The sequence below is a fragment of the Cebus imitator genome, unplaced genomic scaffold (genome assembly GCF_001604975.1).
Source record: "Cebus imitator isolate Cc_AM_T3 unplaced genomic scaffold, Cebus_imitator-1.0 Scaffold806, whole genome shotgun sequence".
Classification (NCBI taxonomy): domain Eukaryota; kingdom Metazoa; phylum Chordata; class Mammalia; order Primates; family Cebidae; genus Cebus; species Cebus imitator.
In genome coordinates, this window is record NW_016108121.1 from 262,675 (window position 1) to 285,814 (window position 23,140).

Genomic DNA, 23,140 nt, shown 5'->3' on the forward strand with positions numbered 1-23,140 from the left:
AGGGGCTAGCAGGTTCCACGTGGGCTCACACAAAGTGGGTGTGATGTGGTCTCAGCCCAGTGGCATGAGATACAGATGGTACAGGGCACAAAAGAGGCTTCTGTTTCCAGACAGGTGTGGGTCCAGTGGACTAGGAATAGGCATGACTGCTGGTTCCCAGAGACTCCCCCATGTGAAGCGTGAATCTCTGGAAAGGACAGTAACAGCAGTGTCCGAGCCCACTGACTGTTTTTTTTTGTTGTTGTTGTGCATTTCGTGAGACTGGTGTTTTGTGAGATGCGTGTTGAGAAATTCCGTCTTGGGGCCTCACGCCGGCTGCCGGCTGCCGGCACACAAGTAGCTCTGGGTTGGGACAAGTGCGACCACTTAGCACCATCCATGGGAAACACCCAGTGTAGGAAGAGACCAAGTCCCAGCTCCTTCCTGAAGTTGAATCGTAGGTGCCAAGAACATTGCGTGTCTTTGTTTTCTGACAAGGCAGAGCTGGCGGAGAAAGCCAAATGTGCTGGCATCGGGTGACAGATATTAAAGTGCTGCTTTAGTGTTCGCTGGCAACGTTCTTATTTTTCCGTGGGCTGAACGACATTTCTCTTTGAACGTTTACTACAGGACATGGACTGTGGATATGGCGGTATCAGGAGAAGAAGTCATCATTTTACGTCCCCAACTCTGATGGAAGCCCCCTGTCCCCAGTCACAGCTGCAATCTACTCATTTTTAACCATGATAATCGTTCTGCAGGTAACAGTACAAAGTATCACACAGTAACTGTTTGACTTCTCTGAAGAGAACTTAAAGTCATCCTACTCTGCTCAGAATTTCCTATAAATTCTGCATCTGGGAAGACCGCAAATATATCTGCCAAAAGTTCTGCCTTTTATTTTTCCTCCTAAATCATCTATGGGATCCTTCCTTCGGTGATTTTTAAGTTAAAATTCTCCTTTTCTATTAAGATTCTTGTGCTTTGAGGGTTTGGTTTGGGTCATCGTTTTTATTTTGTTGTTTTTCCTTTCAGTTACTTTTTTTTAAAAAATAGATTTTATTTTGGAATGATTTTAAGATTTACAGAAAAGTTGCAAAAGTCTTTGCAAAAGCCCTTGCAACTTTAGCGTAAATCTTAAAATCATTCCAAAATAACATTAGCTTTCTAAATAAATTTTACACTGAGTTTCCATACACCCCTCACCCAGTTTCCCCTAATGTGAACATATTACATTGTCACAGGACATTATGAAAGTTAAGACGCCAACTTTAGTCCTTTGCTTTTTTTGGTTTGGTTTGTGTTGGGTTGGGTTGGGTTGGGTTGGTTTTTTACGACAGAGCCCTGCTGTGTTGCCTAAGCTGGAGTGCAGTGGCGCAATCTTGGCTCACTGCAACCTCCGCCTCCTGGCTTCAAGCAATTCTCTTGCCTCAGCCTCCCGAGTAGCTGGGATTACAGGTGCGTGCCACACATCTAGCTATTTTTTGTATTTTTAGTAGAGATAGGGTCTTACCATGTTGGCCAAGCTGGTCTTGAACTCCCAACTTCAGGTAATCTACCTGCCTCTGTCGCAAAGTGCTGGGATGACAGGCGTGAGCCGCTGCGCCCAGCCCAGCCCTTTGCTTTGAACAAAACGCCAGACTTGTCTCAGATTCCACTAGTCTTTCCATAAATGTGCGTTTTCTGCTCCAGGATTCAGTTGAGGCTATTACATTGCATTTATCTGTACTTGTTATTATTACTATTATTAATTCACATGCCTTCCTGACATAGAAAGTCCATGACTGGCTGTCTGTGCTCAGAAAGGTCTGTGAAAGCGTGGGGAAAGTCCCAGCGTCCGGAGGCAAGGGGGCAGTGAGATCACCACCAACCTTCTTGAGAACTCAGTGACCAGCGGCACTGGCTCAGCCTTTGCCTCAGAGAGAACCTTTGCTGTCTCTTATATGTGCTTCCTACAACAGGAAACAGTCTTATTTAACTCTCTACATCCGTTTTTTTTTAAATAAATGCAAATTTTTTCCTAGCCTTGAGCTAGGGCTATAGTTGGTGTTTCGTTAACACACTTCAGTTCCCAGGAGAACCGAGTGAGTGTGGGTATGATATTCTGAGTCTGTAAACATTAGTTCGGTACCATTACGCTACAAAAATAAATGAGTAAATAAACATTAATTTTGAGGACAATTGTTCTTAAATTATGAAGACATCACTGAACGATTTCTCAAAGCCTCTGTCCCTTTCCTCTGCATTGTACAAGAGCACAGAATCACAAGTCCAGCGTCTGAAAAAAGACTGTTGTTTGCACTGCTCCCTGAACTTGGGGTTGTGTCCCCAGGAGACGGGAGCCCAGGGAGGGCCCGGGGTCGAATGCGCCGTGCAGCGTGGTGCGAGCTGGTCTTGCGCGTGAGGACCGACTGTGCCGTGATGTTTCCTCTCTCTTCTCTCTCCTGTCCTAGCCTCTCTCAAGCACAATTGCTTGCTGCTTTCCAAGCCACGGGCAGCACACTTCCAGACACCATAGTGGACCCCCGCTCTGCAGCTGCTCCATAAGCTGTCCTAGTTTATTCTCTTTGCCAATACTCTCATACTTTTCCAATACTGACTCTAAACCAACCTATTTAAGCTCATCAAGGTACAGTATGGTCCCTACTTCCTTGCGGTCATAGTCATTGGTAGTTTAAAGAGATTGACTAATGCCCCCGCTCGCCGGTCCTCACGTCATTCCTCCCGGGTGCCTCATCTTTTCCAGGTTTTGATCCCAATTTCCTTGTACGTTTCCATTGAGATCGTGAAGGTATGTCAGGTGTACTTCATTAATCAGGATGTGCAGCTGTATGACGAAGAAACAGACTCGCAGCTGCAGTGCCGAGCTCTGAACATCACGGAGGACCTGGGGCAGATACAATACATCTTCTCGGACAAAACTGGCACCTTGACGGAGAATAAGATGCTTTTCCGAAGATGCACTGTGTCTGGTGTAGAATATTCTCATGATGCAAACGGTGAGTCTGGGGCAGGGGCTCCCAACCCGGGCTGAACCAGAAAGCTGCCCTATCCAGAGCTGCTTGGACAACACACACACACACACACACACACACACAGAGAGAGAGAGAGAGAGAGAGAGAGAGAGACAGACCCCACCCCGGCAGGCTTCAGGGATTATTGATTTTCAAGCCTGGCGCCATGTAAGAGCAGGCAGTGGCACGGCCGCCCACCCTGTGCCTGTGGGGTCTGGAGTGCCAGACATCCTCGTAAGCAAGCAGGCAAGCCACCTGCAGGGAGCTCACTTCCAGGCATCCCGTCCCCTTGCTCTGCCACACCAAGGGACAAAGAGACGTCTCTCTCAGCCATCCATCCTCTAGTCATCAGCTGAAAATCCTCAGAAGGGCACTGGCTCATTCATGCTGCATTCTCTCCCCTGGGACAGTGTCCCTGGGAACGGGAAAGAAAGGAATCGCCTCACTCCCAGTGACTGAAGCGGTCCCCATTTCCACCTCTCCTTCCTCATCTGTGGCTGCCTCCCTTCGACCTGGTGCCTGGGGGCACGCCAGCTGCCAAAACCCAGGGTGTGACCGCAGGAAAGGGTGTGGACCAGGGTCCCTGCCACGGAGGTGCCTGGGGCTGCAGTGCCTCAGGAGCCGGCACCCTGCACCGAAACCCAGGCTCCACGTCCTACCTGCAGCAGAAACAGACCGTGCGACAGAAACAGCAAGTCAGAACCCGGCAGGGATGCAAGGGGCCTGACTGGGAAGCTGCTGTGCAGAGGGGTTTGGTGGGAGGTGTCTGCTGGATACCTGCCATTTTTGTGAGTTTTTTTTAAAACCAAGAATTATCATAGAAGCCATAGTCTTCCTCAACATAAAATGAAAGCAGTCATAGCAAACAGAAGGCAGAGGAACTGACCCAGTCTGTTTAAAGTTTAATTTGCCACCCAAAATAGATAGTCAGTGACCGTTCTCCATCCACTAGCCCAGCCTCCCTCCCACCAGCCTCCTCAGGCCTCCCTCTCCTCCCTTTTCCCTTCTCCTTCTCTCCTCTCCCTCCTTCCTCCTCTTCCCCTCCCATAGCTGCTAAACCTGGTGCTAAACCTCAAACACAGAACTCAGCAGAATCATGAGGGGATCAGAGACCCGGGGGGTCGGTTCTGCGGCCGCGCTTCAAAGCCGGCCCGTTTCAGACAGACCTGAGGAGTAGGATTTGAGATCTGTCGCACAGCCGGGTGACCAGAGGCAGTAAGAATCTATTCTACATTTCAAAATAACTGAGAGAGTGAATTTTAACTCTCACCATAAAAACGTGATAGATGAGCGCAGTGACAGATTTGTTGATCAGCATAATTTAATCATGCCATGTTGTACACACAGATCATATGTCACATTGCACCCTGTAAATGTATACCATGTTGACTTATCAATCAATCATAATAATAAATTTAAAAGATAATAATAAAGCTGGACGCTCAGGCTCCCCGGGGCAGAATCCCAACTTAGATTACAGACAGATTCTGACAGTTGCCAAATGCTGCCATAAAACCAGAGAGTTTCCTTGCCTCTGAAGACACAGGGAGCATTTCTGGTGATGAATAAAACCTCGTGCCTCTCAGCAGGTGTTTTAAAGGCATGCCTGGATCAGCTGTTGACAGGCACCCAGGCAGGGAGCGTCATCAGCCAGTTATCTTGTGATCTGACCTCTCCAGATCTAACTCAGATCTGAAATCCTTTAGGATTTCAGAGGGACTTTGAGTCCCAAGCCCTGCTTACGGACCACAACCGGCTGTGGAAGCCTTGGGTGTGCCCTCTGACAGCCTGGCCATGCCCTCTGACAGCCTGGCCTGATGACCTGGACCTGGCTGGCTGTGCAGGCCCAGGAGGAGCCACTACCTGCTCCTGAGCCTCATCTTCTCGAAGGACATGGAAGGCATCCCTGGGGCCACCGCCGATCAGAAACTGCTTCAGAACAAACACCAGCACAGCAGCCATGGCCCCCACAGCCCCCAAGGGAAGGAGGAGCCCCTGAGGGATGGTTCCGTGGAGCTCTGGACCTGCGGGACCACTGCTGGGGGAGGGTGGGACGGGCAGGTCCACTTTCCTGGAGGCTAAAGCCCAGCCCTTCACCTCACGCTGGACAGAGTCAGGTGTCCAGGTTTTGTGCGTCCTTGCTTATGGTGCACTGGGCTGATGTCACCTGAGAGCTGGTGAGACGTCCTGGAGGGGCATCTGCTCCTGGAATTAGGGTCTCCCTGAGTTGGATTCCTGGCACTGGCGAGTACTGGGCCTTGTGACAGTGGGCAGGTGACTTCCCCTTTTTGTCCCCATTTTTCCCATCTCTCACGGAGGGTCTGTTAAGAGCCAGCTCCACAGGTACCTCCCTGTCTGGCCTCTCGACGGGCCCGGCTGCTTCGACCCAGCACCACGCCTGTGCTTGAAGTTCTGATTAAACGCTTGTTTTGATGAGTCATCCTCATGAATGGCCTCCTTTCTGCTCATCCACGGAGAAACAAGCTGTCCTCACTTGGTTCAGAACTTTGGGTTAGCAAGAGCCGTGGTTTAGCAAGAAGCCACAGAGCAGGCACCTCTACAGGGGTGCTGGGCGCGTGCACCGGGTCATGGGAAATTTGCTCAGCGGGGGCCCCTGTAGGCATGAGCACATCACGCTCAAGGTCCTCTGGGATGGAGTTTCAAAGCTGAGTCCAAACCCTGGCCTCAGGGGTGCAAGCTGTGCAGCCCAGGAGCGTGAACCCCCCGTGCCGTAGCAGCCACAGCACACATCCAGACAGGAGCAGACGGTGCCTACTGCCCACGTGGCCCTGAGCAAGGAGCCCAGCACCAAGTGAGCACCGTGGTCCCAGCGTGACTGGAAGACCCACCACCCTCCCGGCCCCGGCCACCTGCGGCCCCACCCCATGTACACCTAGGCGCTTCCTGAACAGAGGGGCTGCGCGTGAATCCGTTCCCCTTCCCCTCACTCGTGTGACCTTAGAAAGCTAAAGCTCCGTAAGTCCTCTGAGATGAAAGCCATCCTTCTCATCTGCGGAACAGTTGAGACTGTCAGCCTCCCCAGGTTGCAGCTAATTGAGGATGTTCTCCGCCCTTGCCGTTAGGGAACAAGGGCGGTGGGTGCTCCAGGGCTGCCCTGCCAGCCGGAAGCCTCGTGGAACCTAAAACACCCTGAAAGTGTTCTGTCTGCCCAGCCTTCCCCCACCATGTCTCACCCTGCACCCTCTGCCCACAGCGCAGCGTCTGGCCAGGTACCAGGAGGCAGACTCGGAGGAGGAGGAGGTGGTGCCCAGAGGGGGCTCCGTGTCCCAGCGCGGCAGCATCGGGAGCCACCAGAGTGTCCGGGTGGTACACAGGACACAGAGCACCAAATCCCACCGGCGCACAGGCAGCCGGGCCGAGGCCAAGAGGGCCAGCATGCTGTCCAAGCACACGGCCTTCAGCAGCCCCATGGTGAGTGCTCGGGGCCCCCTGCAAGGGCGCTGCCACCTCCCCTGCCCACCTTCACCATCCCCCGCTCATTGAAGCTGTCTGTATTTGATCCTATACTATCGCTGGGCGTTTGGCTCTGCTCAGCAGAAGCTTCTCCGGCCGTTGTCTCTCCACCGTTGTCTTTTCCAAGACGCTGACACGGCCCCTTTGCCATGGCTTCTAAAGCTGGTTGATTGCTGGCGTGCCACCCAAAAAGGGTGACGAAGAGGAGGCCCGTGCTGCCAAATGAAGCAAATAAAACCTCAGGACAAGATGACAACAGCTAAAAAGCAAAGCCAGCCCCTCCCGAGGGAGTTTTAATTAGAGGAGCCCAAATCCATAAAACACTTCGTGCCTGGCCTTGTCAGCCGCCTGGACGCGAATGGACGGACCACCGTCCTCCGGCAGGGAGAGGCGCAGAAGGCAGCAGCGGCCTCTGCAAGAGCCTTTCCCTTCCGAAACGTTTTTCCAGCACTGCAGGGAGGAAGAATCCCCCTTCCTCACTCTGGTGGCCTCATTCTCTCATGTGCTTCTAAACCCACAGAGAAGCTAAGTCTAAGTAGGGGTGACCTAGAGTTGTAGACACTGATGGGTGGGTTTCTACAGGGCCCCTCGGAGTGGGGTTCTCCCGCTTGGCAGGAGGGAGTATGCATTGGAACAGGGTTTCCTGACAGCATTTTTCAATACCATTCAAGAGTATTTAAAGTATTCAAACCCTCTCCCCTAGCCACTTAGCGATTCAGCCAGAGACTACTGCATATGGAAGCATATCAATGTGTAAATTACATCAGCAAAACTGAAAGAAATTTAAATATCCAGTGATAAAGGGATGGTCAAATAAGTGATGACATGTCCATTTTGAAGTTATTGAAAATGTGTTTTTAAATAATTCTTAAAAGCCCGGAAAAGTTCAGACCATTAATAATGTTTTGGGGAAAATGGAAACCAGCAGTATGTATATAAAATATTTTGCTTATGTAAAATGTAAATGTAATATTTTGCTTATGTAAAATGTAAACGTAGAGCAGAAAGACTAGAGGGCAGTGCCTGCGTGTTTTCCACAAAGTAGACAGGGGCTAGACACATTTTGTGCAATTAAAATGGCAAGTAATTCACAATTATAAGATGGCATATATGTATGTGAGAGATGAAGTTCTGTTTACAGCAAAGCACCTTACATAGTCACGCCCCAAGACTCCAGGCAGGCTGCTGGTTGGGACTCACGGCCAGCCTCCCTTTCCCCCCAGGAGAAGGACATCACGCCCGACCCGAAGCTGCTGGAGAAGGTGAGCGAGTGTGACAGGAGCCTGGCCGTGGCGAGGCACCAGGAGCACCCACTGGCCCAGCTCTCGCCCGAGCTCTCTGACATCTTCGACTTCTTCATCGCACTCACCATCTGCAACACGGTCGTCGTCACATGCCCGGATCAGCCACGACAGAAGGCAAGTGCTGGCGTGTCCCTGAACTTGACCTTGACCTTCTGCGCTGCGGGCCATGGCTGTCAGTCCTCCTGAGAACGGGCTCCCGTCCCTTTCCTGTGGCAAGTGCCTTTGGCACCTCATGGGCCTCGGGGACACAGCAGGGTGCTTCACTCTGGGCCAAGCAGCCCTTATGGTTCTGCAGTGCCAGCCCCGGGCCTCAGTGGGCAGGGGCCGAGGGTGGGGCCGAGTGGGAGGGGACAGCCCACCAGAGATGGCCTCTGAGCCTGGGAGGGGAGGGACACAGGGCCACCTGGGCCAGCCTCAGGTAGGCAGGTGGGTGTGTGGAGGCCCCACCTGCCTAGCCTGGGGCAGGGCCTGAGGGAAGCTGCCCAAGACAATCCCCCGGAGCCTCAGGGTCCCAGATCCACGCAGGAGAGAGGACAAGACAGGCATGGGGCTCCGGGCGGCCTCTGGGACGAGGAACTGGCACATGGATCCTGACTCTACCGGCCATGCAGCTGGAGACACATTGGCCCCGCCCTGTGCCTCAGGTGTCTGCCTGGGCTATGGGGCCATGGGGGAGGATTTTTGGAGGCATCTGAGATTTTTGCTCAATGAGAAGTGGTCAGGAATCCATCAGAGGTCATTTAGGATACTGGAAATACAGCAGTGCTCAAATTGATTTGGGTTCAGTCTGACATTAAGGTTTTCTCCTGAGAGAGGAGAGGTCGTTTGTGTGAAGGCTGCTCTGTCACCCAGTATGCCAAGAAAGCCCTGAGGTACGCCAGGCCTTGTAGGGGGCATGGATGGAAGCGTGACGTGCAGATGGCACCAGGCAGTTTTGAATGGGACTGAAGGTACCGAGGGCCGGGTGTGTGCCATAGGCCTCCCAGCCCCCCAGCTCTCCCTGGGTTCCTTCCCAGCCCCCTGGATCAGCTCTTCCAGCAGGTTGCTCAGCAGGTGATGAGGCAGACAAGGTGGCCTGTATTTTCTGTGCAGCATGTCTGCCAGGAGCTGGTCCCAGTGACTTCTAAGAGGACAGGCCTGGCCACTCAGAGACCAGCCTGCACCCTGGGCTGGAGCTGCTTCCCAAAGCCGCAGCTCGTCTCCTGGCTGCCTCAGCGTCCCCTTTCTGGGCTCTGGGCTCTGCCCCCAGCATTAAAACCCCTGTGGTGTGTGTCCCTGCAGAAGCGCCCCTTTTCTGGGTTAGACCCTGCCTGGCAGATGTTAAATGAAGGATGAGAGACCACAGCACCATCGAGGCTTGTGCTGACGGTCACCCGTGCTGGAATTCCACCTAGGGGCCAGCCTGTCAGTCACCCACACTCAGGCTGCAGGCCAGCATGTCTGTGGGTGCATTTCTGTTCCCACATATTATTGGGTGAGCGTCACCTTCGAGGACATTTGGAGCCAGCAGGGATTGCCACGCGGCTGCCTGTGCCTCCCAGCTGGCTGTGTGGCACATTTAAAGTCACGGCAGGACCACCTGACTTTTCTGGAGACTGTTACCGTAATTCACAACTTAGGATGCAGAGGTAAAACTGCAGTTTTAAGAATTGCTAATTCAGTATTTTGGTTGTTTTGACATTTGCTCTTTCAATAAAGAGCAAAAAAAAAAAAAAAAAAAAAAAAGGGTCGCTCTGTTGCCCTATCATTGAGCTTTTTGAGACTGTGTGTGTGTGTGTGTGTGTGTGTAACTTGTTTTGTTTCTTATTGTAGTGGTTAAAATGTTTCAATGACTGGAATCCTCAGTTTGTCAGTGTATTTAATGTGCTTAGATTCTTTGGGAACTGGAAATGTGATTTATATATTAGTTTTTTTAATAGACGTAATTCAAAGGAAGTATGAACTGGTGGTTTGTTAAGTGGCTTTTTAATTGGGGAAAAAATGCCCCGTTTTGTGGCAGGCAATGGTGAGCCTGCTCCTCTGAGCTGCTTTTGCAAAGCAAGGAGACATGGTAGTTCAAGGACCCCACGAGCGAACCCTGCAGACGCCCCCAGCTGCAACTCCCCACTCACGTGGAGCCTCACTGGTGGGCCCTTGGCAATCACCTTCTGAAAGAATCTGGCATAACCTTTGTTGAAGGGAAGTAGAAGAGGCCAGCGGACGATCTCAAGGAAGGAATACTGTCTCTGCTTACAGTGTCCATGCAGGCCCGAAATCTGGGAAATGAGGAATGTGTGCTCTGAGACCCCAGTGGGGAAGTCGAGGCCATCGTTCCTCCAAGCTCCTGGAGCGTGCTGTGGGAACCTGGTGGGACCTCGGGGGGACACAGCGGTTCCCTCACTTGCCTTATGACCATTTCTCTTGCAGGTGAGGGTGAGGTTTGAGCTGAAGTCCCCCGTGAAGACCATAGAGGACTTCCTGCGGAGGTTCACGCCCAGCCGCCTGACCTCAGGCTGCAGCAGCATTGGGAGCCTGGCCACCACCAAGTCCAACCACAAGTCAGGCTCCAGCCTCCTGTCCACCCTGCCCAGCGACAGCATGCTTCTCAGGCTGGAGGAGAGGCTGGGCCAGCCCACCCCGGCCATCGCCAGCAATGGCTACAGCAGTCAGGTGGACAGCTGGGCCTCGGAGCTCACTCAGGAGCAGGAGCCGGGGCACGAGCTGCGGTACGAGGCGGAGAGCCCGGACGAGGCGGCGCTGGTGTACGCGGCCAGAGCCTACAGCTGCACGCTGGTGGACCGGCTGCACGACCAGGTGTCGGTGGAGCTGCCCCACCTGGGCAGGCTGACCTTCCAGCTCCTGCACACGCTGGGGTTCGACTCCGTCCGCAAGAGGATGTCCGTGGTGGTCCGGCACCCGCTCACCGGCGAGATCAGCGTCTACACCAAGGGGGCCGACTCGGTGCTCATGGACCTCCTGCTGCCCTGCTCTTCAGGTACCCCGCCCTGCCCAGTGCGCCCCAGCTCAGGGAGGAAGTCCTGAGACATATCCCCACCCAATTCCTTCTCTTAAGTGATTTTCATTAATCCTTTTCCTAAGGCAGTGCCCATCAGAGAACTCCACGGTTTCTTCAGGTCACTGCCTGTTTGAAGGGTCTGGAGTAGAAAGTATTCAGGGGGAGTCCAGGCAAGAATGGGGGGTCAGAGGATACTTGGGGAGTGTCAGGTTTTAAATCTGAACAATGAAGGTTGAGACTCTAGATAGTCGCTCTAGAAAGTTCTTCCTGCCCGTGGACCTGGGCCAGCTGAAAGGTCCAGGCCACAGTTTGTGGGCTGCTTTAGGCCACAGTGGGGGTCCAGGAAGTGAGGGCTGCTGGCCTCACTCACTGCCCTCTGTTCTGGGACTTGGGAGGGGAAGAGCCAAGCCCCCCTCATAAAGTGACCCCGGCCGCCCCCCTCTCCCTCTGTGCTTGGAGGAGGGAGGCATGCAGCCTCACCTCAGGGGGACTGGCTTGGCTGGAGGAGAAGATGCTGCAGCAGCTGGGCGCCCCACCGAGGCCCTGCTGCCTGCCACGGGCCTCCTAGCTGCCGTGCCCTGGAAGCAGCCCTGGCTACAGCTGCTGGGAAATGCTGTGAGCTGGATGCCCATTCCAGAGCTCCAAGTTGGAACTAGGGAGTACTTCACCTCCCACTGGCACAGAAGCCCAGGACCACTCACGATGGAGAAGTGGATGGGATGAGCTTCGTACAGGAAATCCGTTCCCCTTCACAGAGCCGTGACCTCCATATGGCAGCTGAGCTAAATCTGCAAACGTGTCTCTGAGAAGACTTTGGTTGACCCTCCACAATGGTGGCCGCTGCGGGCAGGGTTTTGCCTTTCTCCAGAGGCAGTGGCTCTGCCCTGGCGTCAGCAGAGAATCCGATTCATGGACAGATTTTGAGTTCTAGGAAGTTGCTGCTTCTGAAAGTCAATTCTTGTTTACATCCACGCAAAAGAAAAACATAAATAGGGCAATTAGCTGAGTGATTTCATTCTACAGCAAACAACCTCCTCTGTCCTATTCCACAGCCTTGCGTTCAAGACCACATCCTGTGTCCTGGCTTCAGACTCCACAGCATGACAGGTCGAGTCTAAGGGGAAGGCATGGAGCGGCCGTGGCACACGGGGCTGCCCGGCACTGGCGGGAGGGGCCTGTCCCATCCTGGAGAGCAGGAAGCCGTTAGTGGAGCGGATAGTGGACGTGACTGTGTTCTCTTAGCAGGACGGGGCCATGGCTTACCTGCCCTGGCGGGGAGTTGTGCGGTATCCACCAAGCAGGGACTCCACCCCAACCCATCCTCACAGACCCTGTTCAAATCCCAGGTCTACACTTGCTGGCTGGGATGACCCTGGATGAGTCACTCACTGTTTCTGTGCCTCAGTTTTCCATCTACACAGGAAATTACAGTGCCTGCCTCACAGGAAGTCCCCACACGGGCCTCCAGCTCAGTGCTGCTGTTAAGTCACGTCCAGCGAACATTCGGTCTCTCTCCCAAGTCTCTGGCTCCTTCCCGGTTAATGCTCACTTGCGGCCGGGTGCGGCAGCTCACATCTGTAATCCAGGCACTTTGGGAGGCCACGGCGGGCAGATGATGAGATCAAGAAATCAAAACCATCCTGGCCAACACGGTGAAACGCCGTGTCTACTAAAAACACAAAAATTAGCTGGGCGTGGTGGCATGCACCTGTAGTCCCAGCTACTTGGGAGGCTGAGGCATGAGAACCACTTGAACCCAGGAGGCAGAGGTTGCGATGAGCCTAGATTGCGCCATTGCACTCCAGCCTGGCGACAGAGCGAGATTCAGTCTCAAAACAAGAAAAAAAACAAACAAAAAAAGGATTCACTTGCTTGTGGTTTGGCGGGGCTGCTACTTTGTGCCGTCCTGAAGGCATAAACCTCAGGCCCTCTGCCTTCCCCCAGCGCGAGGACGGACTTGGCTCTAGCCCTCTGCTAGCCTAGGCCTCACACAGTGCTGCCATGCAGTAATCAGTACATATTTTTTGCATGAGTACATGCATGTGCAAGCAGAAAATCCGCTTAGTTTACCATCTTCATAAGATAACTCCTTATGGGGAAATATTGCTTGTAAAGCTTAGAAGAAATGAATTATCACTTGGAGCAATTTTAAAGCACGTGGTAAAATCATGAAGAGTGGCTACCCTCAGCCATCTGAGGGCCTCTCTGCGGGGCGGCAGGTACCGCCCTCCTGCTGTCTCCTGGTGGGGATGTCAGGTGCAGCCCACTGCCAGGCGCAGCTGTCTCAGCCCTGCTGTGTGTGGGGTCGGGGGGCCCTGGAGTCATCTTCACAGACTGTGACAGGAGTGGTCACTGCCCAGAGCTGTGTCTACAGCGAACCCTGGACCCAGACACAGCCTTGGGGTCCTGCGGCACAGAGCTGTCCTCTGTCCCCACCCAGCAGGAAGCACGGGGCAGGGCTGGCCCCACTCCTGCAGGTCACCAGAGGGAGACACTGGGCCTGGAACATCAGAAAGAGGGGGCTAATAGTGCCTGACCATCGCCTAAAATGCAGTGTGAACACTGCCATGCCTTCAGCCTGAAATCAGCCACCCCCAGCATCACCCCAGCAAGTGCAGAAGTGTGGGGCTGACCATACGCCCCCAGATGCCCTCTAGGGGCATTCGATCAGCCCCGCCCTTCTGCACCTGCTTGTTCCGCAGTACATTCTCCTTCGGAGGCCCCCCCAGCTCCTCAGGGATGGTCTCCGTGGAGCTTGAGTTCTTTCCATCCTCTCCTACCCTCCATCAGAGTATAGACCCATCCCAGCCTTCACAAGGACGCTCTCCAAAGCCCAGTCTCTGCTTTCTACAGTGACTGCCCAGTGGTAGGGGCGGCGGGATGTGTAAAGGGAAAGTCAGCCAAGTACGAGGGGCAGATCTTGCCAGAAGCGGTGCTGATGTGTGTCCATGTCTGCAGGAGGGAACAGTGGGCTCAGCCGCTTCTGCCTGGCAGGGCCAGGTGCTCCCCGTCTCTATGCCCTGTGCAGATGGCCCTGCACAGAAACACCCCTGTGTCCACCTGAGACGTGAACACCTGTGGGGCCACCCCACCGTCTGGAGTGCCCAGGGTCCCAAGTGGTCCGTCCTCCCTCTGTGGGCTCAGTTCGTTTCGTTTTGAAGAGTGTGATTACTCTCCGTGTGACACCTGGGACCACCGCAGGTCCTAGAGCATGCCTCATGTCACCTCTCCCCAGGACAATGGGAGAGCTTTACCCTGAGTATTTCAATTCCAAAGCCCCCTGGATAGATACAGCTTTGCTTGAAGAACAATCTGATTCTAGGAGAAGCTTATCTGCATCTTGCAAGAATCTTACCACGATACCAGGAGTACAAAGATGCGTTTGGGCACCGTCCTTTCAGAAATGTAAATATCTAAAGGAAAGGATTCTAGGGCAATTTTTTTTCTTCCCCATGAACTCCATAAAGAGCCTTGTCAGACTTTGTTTGCAATTGTCCGCTCATGGCCTTTTAATAACATAGATATGTTGTGTATCTTTCTGTTACATATGTGTACCTAGGCTTTATACAGAAAGAGTAAGATTAATCCACCTCCAAGAACCAATGGTCACTCTCTTGAAGGCTCTGTCACCTGCATGGAAAATGCACCATGGCGAGGGGCATGTAAAAGTGTCTCTTACCAGGTCCACTTTGTCAGGCGGTGGACTTTGAGTAATTGACAAGCTTTCCTGGGCCAGGGGCCTCGTGAGTGGTCAGCAGCGTTGCCAGATCTCACAAACAAGACGTATAGAATGTCCAGTTAAACTGGAATTTTACAAATGCAGTTTTTAAAGTGATAGTACATCCTATGCCATGTTTAGCCATCGTTGGTCATATCTGGCAATGCTACCTGTAAGGACCCTACGTTCTGAGGACAGAAAGTGCACTTTGCATGAAGACTTTCCATTAACAGCAAGAACGTGAGCCTCCATGTAATAGGCTGGGCAAAAGGACGCCAGAGTACTTTCGATGAAGTTTTTATTTTCATGAGCTTATTTCAGCAAAGGATGTTAGAAACACCCAAACATCAGCCAGACGCAGTGGCTCACACTTGTAATCCCAGCACTTCAGGAGCCCAAGGCAGGTGGATCGCTTGAGCCCAGGGGTTCATGAGCAGCTTGGGCAACCTGACAACACCCTGTCTCCATGAAAAAATAAAGAAAAGCAGGCAAACATTTGCATATGGATGAGATTCTTTTTTAAAATAACAGCTCATTTTCTCTTTGGATTCTGTATGAAAACTTGTTCTCTGTTCACAAGTAAGGAACAGACGTGGGGTAAATGTCGGAGTGGCTGAAGATCATTCCAAGGGTGCCAGTACTTACTCATGTTTCTGCTTCCTCTCCGACCTAGATGACGCCAGAGGGAGGCATCAGAAAAAGATCCAGAGCAAAACTCAGAATTACCTCAACCTGTACGCGGTGGAAGGCCTGCGCACCTTGTGCATTGCCAAGAGGGTGAGTGGGGCGGCCCCTCGAGGGTGCCCGTGCAGGAGGGCGCTCCACAGAGAGCCGTGCCTGGTGCGGCACTCAGCAGTGTGCCTCCCATAGGTTCTGAGTAAAGAAGAATATGCCTGCTGGTTGCAAAGCCACCTAGAAGCAGAATCCTCCCTGGACAACCGCGAGGAGCTCCTCTTCCAGTCTGCCATTCGCCTGGAGACGAACTTGCACCTGCTGGGTAATTCGCATGCCTAAGGGCAGTGTGGGGTTTGCAGGGACGGCCCTGGAGGGGTGAGTGCTCTGGTCAGCAGCTGCTCTGCAGGCTGGCTTTAGTTAGGGAGCCGCCTGGCCGGATGCTGGTGCAGGTGGGGCGGGAAGGTGCTTACCTGAATCTTCTCCCCGTCTCGTTTCTGTGAGGCGCAGGTGCTGCCCACCGGGCACTGAGCACCCCAAGATAGCAGCTGCCATGCTTCCCCTTAACTTGCTTTCTCACCAAAAGTAGAGCCAAGGAGTGAGGTTTCTGGCAGCTGGGTGTTGAAAGGACTTTCCCCTAGGGAAACAGGGAAACTTTTGGGACCCAGAAACTGCTGCGTTTTGCCTCTTAGGAATGTTTCACAGATTCAAGGTGGATGAGAAGAGAATGGGCTTGTTTTTACTGAAATATCTCCATATTTCCTACTGTCTTCATATCAGTACTTAATAAATACTAAGTAGTATCAGGGATACATCGAGGTATTTATTATGTTAATACGTACTTTACTACTTAAAATATATAATTTCCTGTTCATTAAAGCATTCGTGACGTTAGCCGAGGCACTGCGTATGTGCTCTGTGTGTCCTTGAGGGGCTGGTTTTAAGGGTGCTGCGCCTGCCTCCATGCTGGGTGCTGTGGTCAGGTGGTTCTCACGCACATAGCCCCAGGGACCCCATCTTCACTTAACACAGACAGGTGGTGTTCACTTGGCCTCTTTTTCTGGGCAGAGAAGTGGGGATATCTACACGTTTGCCTCTACATTTCTAATATAACACATAGTTAATATTTGCACAATAGGCATAACGTATACCTGCACACACTTTATATACTGTTTGCCCACCGTATCTGTTAGGAGGCCACGCATTACTCAGCCCCGGGATCCCTGACCCAGTGGCACCATGAGCGGCAGCCCTGGATGTGAATTCAGTGGAACGCCTGAGAAACGGCCGTGCCTGTTTTAGGCCACGAAGTGTTGGCTTTCAGTAAAGGAGGGCTGCCCTCATCTGCACTGACTGGGCGTCCTTGGAAGGCGGTGTCGTGCAGGCCTGTGGCACAGGAGGCGGCTGCTGGCTCTCCCCGCCACGCCCGCCCAGCGTTGCTGACCAGCCTGGTTTTTCACCCTTCACTGTGGGGTACCTCCCCAGGGGGCAGCTTTTCCCCTGGGCAGCACTGACTTCCCGAATGCAGTGAAATCAGCCCTCCTGTGCCTTTTCACAGTGCATGCGGGTTGCACCCCCTGGAGTAGTGCAGACAAAATCTCCTCCCTTTTCACATGATGAGATCTCGACTATTTCGGGACACGGCTGTGAGCTCCAGGCTGCCTTCTCCATCCTCCCTGCTGTCAGAGCCCATGAGCCCTGACTCAGTTGTTCAGCCCTGCACTGACACTGCAGGCTGGTCGTGCAGGCTGGTCGTGCAGGCTGGTCGTGGAGGCTGATCGTGGAGGCTGGTCATGGAGGCTGGTCGTGCAGGCTGGTCGTGGAGGCTGGTCGTGGAGGCTGATCATGCAGGCTGGTTGTGGAGGCTGGTCGTGGAGGCTGGTCACGGAGGCTGGTCGTGGAGGCTGATCGTGGAGGCTGGTCGTGGAGGCTGGTCGTGCAGGCTGGTCACGGAGGCTGGTCGTGCAGGCTGATCGTGGAGGCTGGTCGTGCAGGCTGGTCATGGAGGCTGGTCATGGAGGCTGATCGTGGAGGCTGGTCGTGCAGGCTGGTCGTGCAGGCTGGTCGTGCAGGCTGGGTCAAGTGGCCCAGCCCCTTTTGCATCCCAGTTCTGGTATGTGGGGCTGGTAGTCCCAGTGTTGCAGGCTCCTGTGGGGGTGAAGGGAGGGATGATGGGAGGCACTGGGTGTGGTGCAGCATGGGGCTGGCTCTCAGCGGCGTGTGGTGACGAGTCTCCTGTTGGTGCTTCCACACCGTTTCCACCCGGCTGGCTTCTCCCCTGCAGGCGCTCTGGTGGCCGTGTGTGGCTCACCTCTCTTGGCCTGGATGCTGTAGCTCTGTTAACATATCCTAAGTCGTTAACAGCTCCTGCCGCCCCCGAGGCTCACAGTGAACTTGAGAACCAGTCACCTTCCCACGTCTTCTTCACAGGGATTTCTTGCTTGGGTTCTAACATTTTTACTTGGGCAACAGTGTGAGGATCTGAAATCAGGGTTTTCTACTGATCCCCCGTTCTGCTGCCTTTGATTGGAGTCAAGTCGGGATCCTGGCCATCGACGTTTCTCCAAACTCTGATCCCACCACGTCCCGCTGTCGTCCTCAGGTGGATTCCTTCCCTCCAGGTGCACGTGAGGACGGCCCTGTGACGTGTTGACGATGGAACTGGGCTGCCCGCATGGGTGCCAGCCGTGCACCGGAGCCTGCTCACGCCTGCTGGCAGAGCCCGTAGATAAATTTTGAAGAATTTTGCGATAGCCCACATAAATGTTCAGGAATCACACGCCGCCTTTTGATGCTATGTTAGTAGATTGAAGTCCGCCAAGGTGGGAGTATTTACACCACAGAAATGAGCAAATGCAGTAAATCGGCCTCCCTCCCACAGGCCCGTGGTTAAGCATCTCCTGCTACCTGATATGTTTATGTTTCAAATGGCAGGGCCTGAGCTGGAGAGTGTGAGAGCCACCCACCGCCCTGGTGCCCACACAGCTCAAACGCGGGCGCTGCGTGCCAGCTCCTCGGCTTCATTGAGAAAAGTGAAGCAAGCCACTTAATTTTACCACTCCAAAGCCCAATGCTCCTTTCCAAATCTTTTTCATTAAGGTGCTTTTTTTTTGCTTCGAGACAGGGTCTCGCTCTGTCATCTGGGTGAGGGCGTGGTGGTGCGATCACAGGTCACGGTGAACTCAAATTTCTGGGCTCTAACGCTCCTCCTGCCTCAGCCTCCCGAGAAGCTGGGACCACGGGCATGCACCACCAGGCCCAGATGAGTTTTTAATTTTCTTGGTAGAGCTGGGGTCTCATTCAGGCTTGTCTCGAACTCCTGGTTCAACATGATCCTCCTGCCTCAGCCTCCCTAAATGCTGGGTGACAGGCAGGCGCCTCTGCGCCAGGCCCGGGGCTTATCTGAAACAGCATCGGAGAACCATGCGTAGCTCTCTCCAGCAGAAGGGGACTCCATTCTCTCCACGCTCTGGAAATTTTCTTTGCCATAATGCTCTGGGCAGGAACCTAAATTCAAAGGACAGTATCCTGCTCATTTTCGCTGGTGTCCTTGCTAGTTTCTCTAAATGTCTAAAACATCTCCATTGGTGAAATCCTTTCCCCTCCCGTTTAGAGCTGGGTGGCACCAAGCACGGTGACACTGGGTTCTGCACGCTGCCAACTCCTGTGTTAGGAGACTCAGAAATGCCAGGCCCTCCCGAGGGTCAGGTGGTAAAGACAGTGGCATTTACTCAGAGTCACATAAATCATATCACAAACAAGCACCTTGGAAAACTGAAGAAAGCCACCATGCCCCAGTCACCTTGAAAGGCTGCTCCCCATACACGTCCTTCCTCTGCTGCGTTCCATGCCCAGGTGGGCGTCCCTCCCATAACTCCTGTTCAGTTCACTGCTATTCTGCACCTGACTGTAGCCTCACACCTTATAAAGGTGAGGGAAGGTGGAGTGACCCAGTGGGGGCCCATGCATTTGGCCAATTAGCTACTAAACTAAGGAAGTCCTGTCTTCAAGGGGTCAGCTTTCCCCTGAGAAACAGCAGACACCCTCCACACTGGAGGTGCCTGCAAGGCCTTCCCCGCTCTGTTTCTTGGCAGATGTTTGGCTGAGGGCCTCTAGCTCAGCGGCTGGGATACAAAGGTGGGAGACACAGGTCCTTGCGGCAGGAAGCTACCCTCTAGAGAAGGGTGGGCAACTCCCACTGGAGGGGAAGTGCTATCGTGGCCAGTTGTCAGTGATCCATCAGGGTTAGCCATGATTAGGCTTACTCTGTCATCATCATTACTGTCATTAAGTATGAATGAATTACCACAAACACACAGAGGAAGGCAAGACCATCCTTCTGTCTTCCCCAGACATCACGGAACCTGTAACAGCACAAGTGACACTTAGGATGAGCCGGAGACAGGGCCACACACAGTCCATCCCCCTGCTGGAGCCCAAGGGCCAGGGTAGGGGAGCAAAGCCAAGGCCAGACGCGCTCTCAGTGCCCGGGTGGCCGGGGATGTGCTTGCAGGGAGCGCAGGCGTGACCTGGCTTTCTTCCTGAGCATGTCTTCAGCCTCACATGCTGTGTGGTCTTCCCAGGGGATTCCAGAGCAGGGTGCAGCATGAGTGCCGTGTCCCCCCTTCTATCGGGACCCTCCCCAAGTGCCCACATCACCTTCCGGTGCATCCCCACATGGAAGCGAGGCCCAGGCTACATGAGCTAGAAGACAGAAGACCAGCCGCTTGCCCCTAAGGAGGCTTCTGGGGAGCTGGTGGTGTTCTGCCCCGAGATCAGGGCTGGTGAAGGTGCATCCAAGGAATAGTGAAGAAATGTGCACTTGTGTATTTACTCTACCTCAATTCTGTCTTCCCCTCCCCACGCCCGCCATCCTGTCATTGTAAGAGAAGGGGTGAGGGTGGCTAAGTTCATTTGTGCTGCTGGGGGCTTAAGCCACAGACTTTTACTTCTCAGTTTTGGAGGCCAGAAGTCCACAATTGAGGCCCTAACAGCTCACAGGGCCTGGTGAGGGATCTCCTGGTTTGCAGGCGGCCACCTTCTCACGGTGACCTCACACAACGAGGAGACTGCAAGGTCACCTCTCCAGTGCCCCTTATTATTATTATTTTTTTTTTTACTATTTTTTTTTTTTTTTTTGAGACAGAGTCTCGCTCTATCACCCAGGCTGGAGTGCAGTGGCGTGATCTCAGCTCATTGCATGCAACCTCTGCTTCGTGGGTTCAAGTGATTCTCCTGCCTCAGCCTCCCGAGTAGCTGGGATTACAGGTGCTCATCACCATGCCCAGCTAACGTTTGTATTTTTAGTAGAGACAGGGTTTCACCACATTGACCAGGCTGGTCTGGAACTCCTGACCTCAAGTGATCTGCCCACCTTGCCCTCCCAAAGTACTGGGATTATAGGTGTGAGCCACCACGCCAGGCCTCCAGTGCTGCTTTTTATAAGGCCACTGATCCCATCATGGGCACCCCCTCCTTGTGACATCATATGAACTTAGTTACCTCCTGCAGGCCCCACACCCTAATACCACCACATTGGGGATTAGTGCTCCCTCTCATGGTTCTGGGGACACAAACGCTCAGTCCGTAGCAGCTCCCAGCACGGGCCACAGCATGGTGTGGAGCAGCAAAGGAACCTCAGTCAGGGCTCAAACCTGGGGGCCGGGGCCTGCAGCCCACTTTCAGAGCAGGGAAGACAGAAACCATCTCACCACGTTGTAAACAGATAAAACCAAACCCGAGGCAGGCCTCAGCACATTTCTGCAGTCAGTAGCAGATTTTTCCCAACATCCTGAGACCCAGAAGGGAAAGCCTGCCTCTGGACTTCTCTCTGTTTGTGGAAAATGCGTCTTTAGGATAATCTTGCTTTCAAGAAATAACAGGCTTGAAGTCTGTCTCTATAGTGACTAATAATAAGCATGCTTGGGAGTGGACATTCCGAATTTCATTCGCCAGAAGCTTTGCATGGGATGGGCAGGTTTTTTTTTTTTTTTTTGGGGGGGGTGGGCAGTTTTTAAGACTATATTTTTATCCCTCCAAACGTCGCCATTCCCAACACCTTCCCGTGAGCTTTGCTTTCAGGTTATCTGTAAAGTTACGAGTTAGAAATAAGTTGAGGTACTTTGGTGTAAGTGCACATAATTATGCTCAGTGACTCAGTTATTCCTACGCGTTCTCGCTGAGTCACAACGAGAGAGCTGTCAAAAGCGTCCACCGCTGTCCCGAAATGGTGGTTCCACAAGGGACTTCCTGTCACTGCAAGGCAGGTGACTGACAGCCCAGCCCCAGGCAAGGCCCAGGCAACAGGGGCTGCACCCGTGCCTGCCTCCTGTGTGTCTGGTGCATGGCATTTGCACCCCGGCAGGACTGTGGGGCACGTGAGGAGCGGGTTCACTCACACTGCTGTGCGTTTGGCCAGGTGCCACTGGGATTGAAGACCGTCTGCAGGACGGAGTCCCTGAGACCGTGGCTAAACTGCGTCAGGCGGGCCTGCAGATTTGGGTTCTCACCGGTGACAAACAGGAAACAGCGGTCAACATCGCGTACGCCTGCAAACTGCTGGACCACGACGAGGAGGTGCTCACCCTGAACGCCGAGTCCCAGGTAGGGGGTTTCCCGTGACTCTGCTTCCTTCCCCTGGGGTGGCCCATGTCCATCGTGGCCCCCTCGGCAGAGACTCAGCGTTCCTGGCAGCTGCTGTGAGAAGGACCTCACCCTCTGCATTTGGGTTTAGGATGTGCATGTTACTGCCTTAGACGAGGTGAAGATTGCTGGAACTTCTCAGTACCAAAGCAGTGCACATCTGGGCTTTATTAACACAAAGTGCAACCTGCCTTCTCCTGACATGCTGTCCAAGTCATCAGAGAACCTTCTCGTGAGGTCCCATGTGCTTACACGGTGGAGCCGGGGCAGCGGTCCATCTGGCACTGACCACCTCAGGACCACTGCAGGCACTGAGGACGCCTTCATCCAGTTGCCTTTGTTTAGATCCCCAAGTCTGTGGGGAGCAGCTCCTTCATCTACTGCCCCAGTCTAGGCTCTGCCCCTCACACGAGCTCCCACTCAAAACTTCTCGCGCTGGCTTTCAGGCTTCTTGAACGGAGCGGGCACTGTGCTTGCCATGGCTGGTCTGCCCTCCAGTGTGGCCAAGGCCACCACAGCCGCTCGGGGGCTCACACTCAGATGCCCCCAGCCCCTCTTAGGCCCACACCTGCACCATCCGCTGTCAGGACCTTGGGACTTTGTCACTTGGAGTGTCCCTTTCTGAGATGGCCCTGGTGGAAAGCATGCCTGCTCCGTGGGCTGCTACAGCAGCGCCCACTCCTCTCCTGGCCTCTAGGGCCTCACTCCATCTGTTGGTGTAGGAAAGGCTGTCTGCTAAGCCCTGGTGCCCGCACTGCACGGACACCACTGTGAGCCTCGCACCTTGGAGTCTGTGAACCAGGTTCCCACCGTTCCCTGCTCTCTCCCCGGCCCCGCTGGCCGGGCACCGCTGTCTCTCACATCTGCGCAAGGTCATCCTGCTTCAGAGCCTGTGCCTTTACCAGGGCCTTTTTTTTTTAAGTGACCTCTTTCTCCAAGAAAGTTTGGGAATTTATGCTAAAGGTTGACCTGATGACCTGGTCATTCATTCTCTCTCTCTCTCCTCTCTCCATTTATTTATAATTCACATATACTAAAATTAGCTTTTTTTGGGTTACACACTTAAATGAATTGTAGCACATGCGTGGATCTGTGTAACCACCATCCTATCCACGGTCCAGGAGAGTTCCATCACCCCCAAAACATCTGTTGTGCTACCCCTGTGCATTTGTGATTTCCCTCCTCTAACCTCTGGAAGCCACTGATCTGTTCTCCATAACATAGTTTTGTCTTTTCCAGACGCCAAGTAAACAGAATTCTCCGGTGTGTGACTTTCAGAGCCTGGCTTCTTTTGCTCAGCACAACATCTTTGAGACTCACCTGGGCTGTTACATGAATGAGT

At 53.5% G+C, this 23,140-nt stretch overlaps 1 protein-coding gene across 1 annotated transcript in view; it reads left to right on the forward strand.

The window, feature by feature from the left end:
* ATP10A (ATPase phospholipid transporting 10A (putative)) overlaps window positions 1-23,140 on the forward strand; it is a 161,642-nt gene that overhangs the window by 109,514 nt on the left and 28,988 nt on the right. The window contains exons 6-13 of the mRNA XM_017520159.1: window positions 610-740; window positions 2,726-2,978; window positions 6,208-6,425; window positions 7,691-7,885; window positions 10,178-10,745; window positions 15,158-15,261; window positions 15,355-15,481; window positions 21,575-21,759. Of these exons, the coding sequence (XP_017375648.1) occupies window positions 610-740; window positions 2,726-2,978; window positions 6,208-6,425; window positions 7,691-7,885; window positions 10,178-10,745; window positions 15,158-15,261; window positions 15,355-15,481; window positions 21,575-21,759 (1,781 nt within the window). The remainder of the gene's footprint in view (window positions 1-609; window positions 741-2,725; window positions 2,979-6,207; window positions 6,426-7,690; window positions 7,886-10,177; window positions 10,746-15,157; window positions 15,262-15,354; window positions 15,482-21,574; window positions 21,760-23,140) is intronic.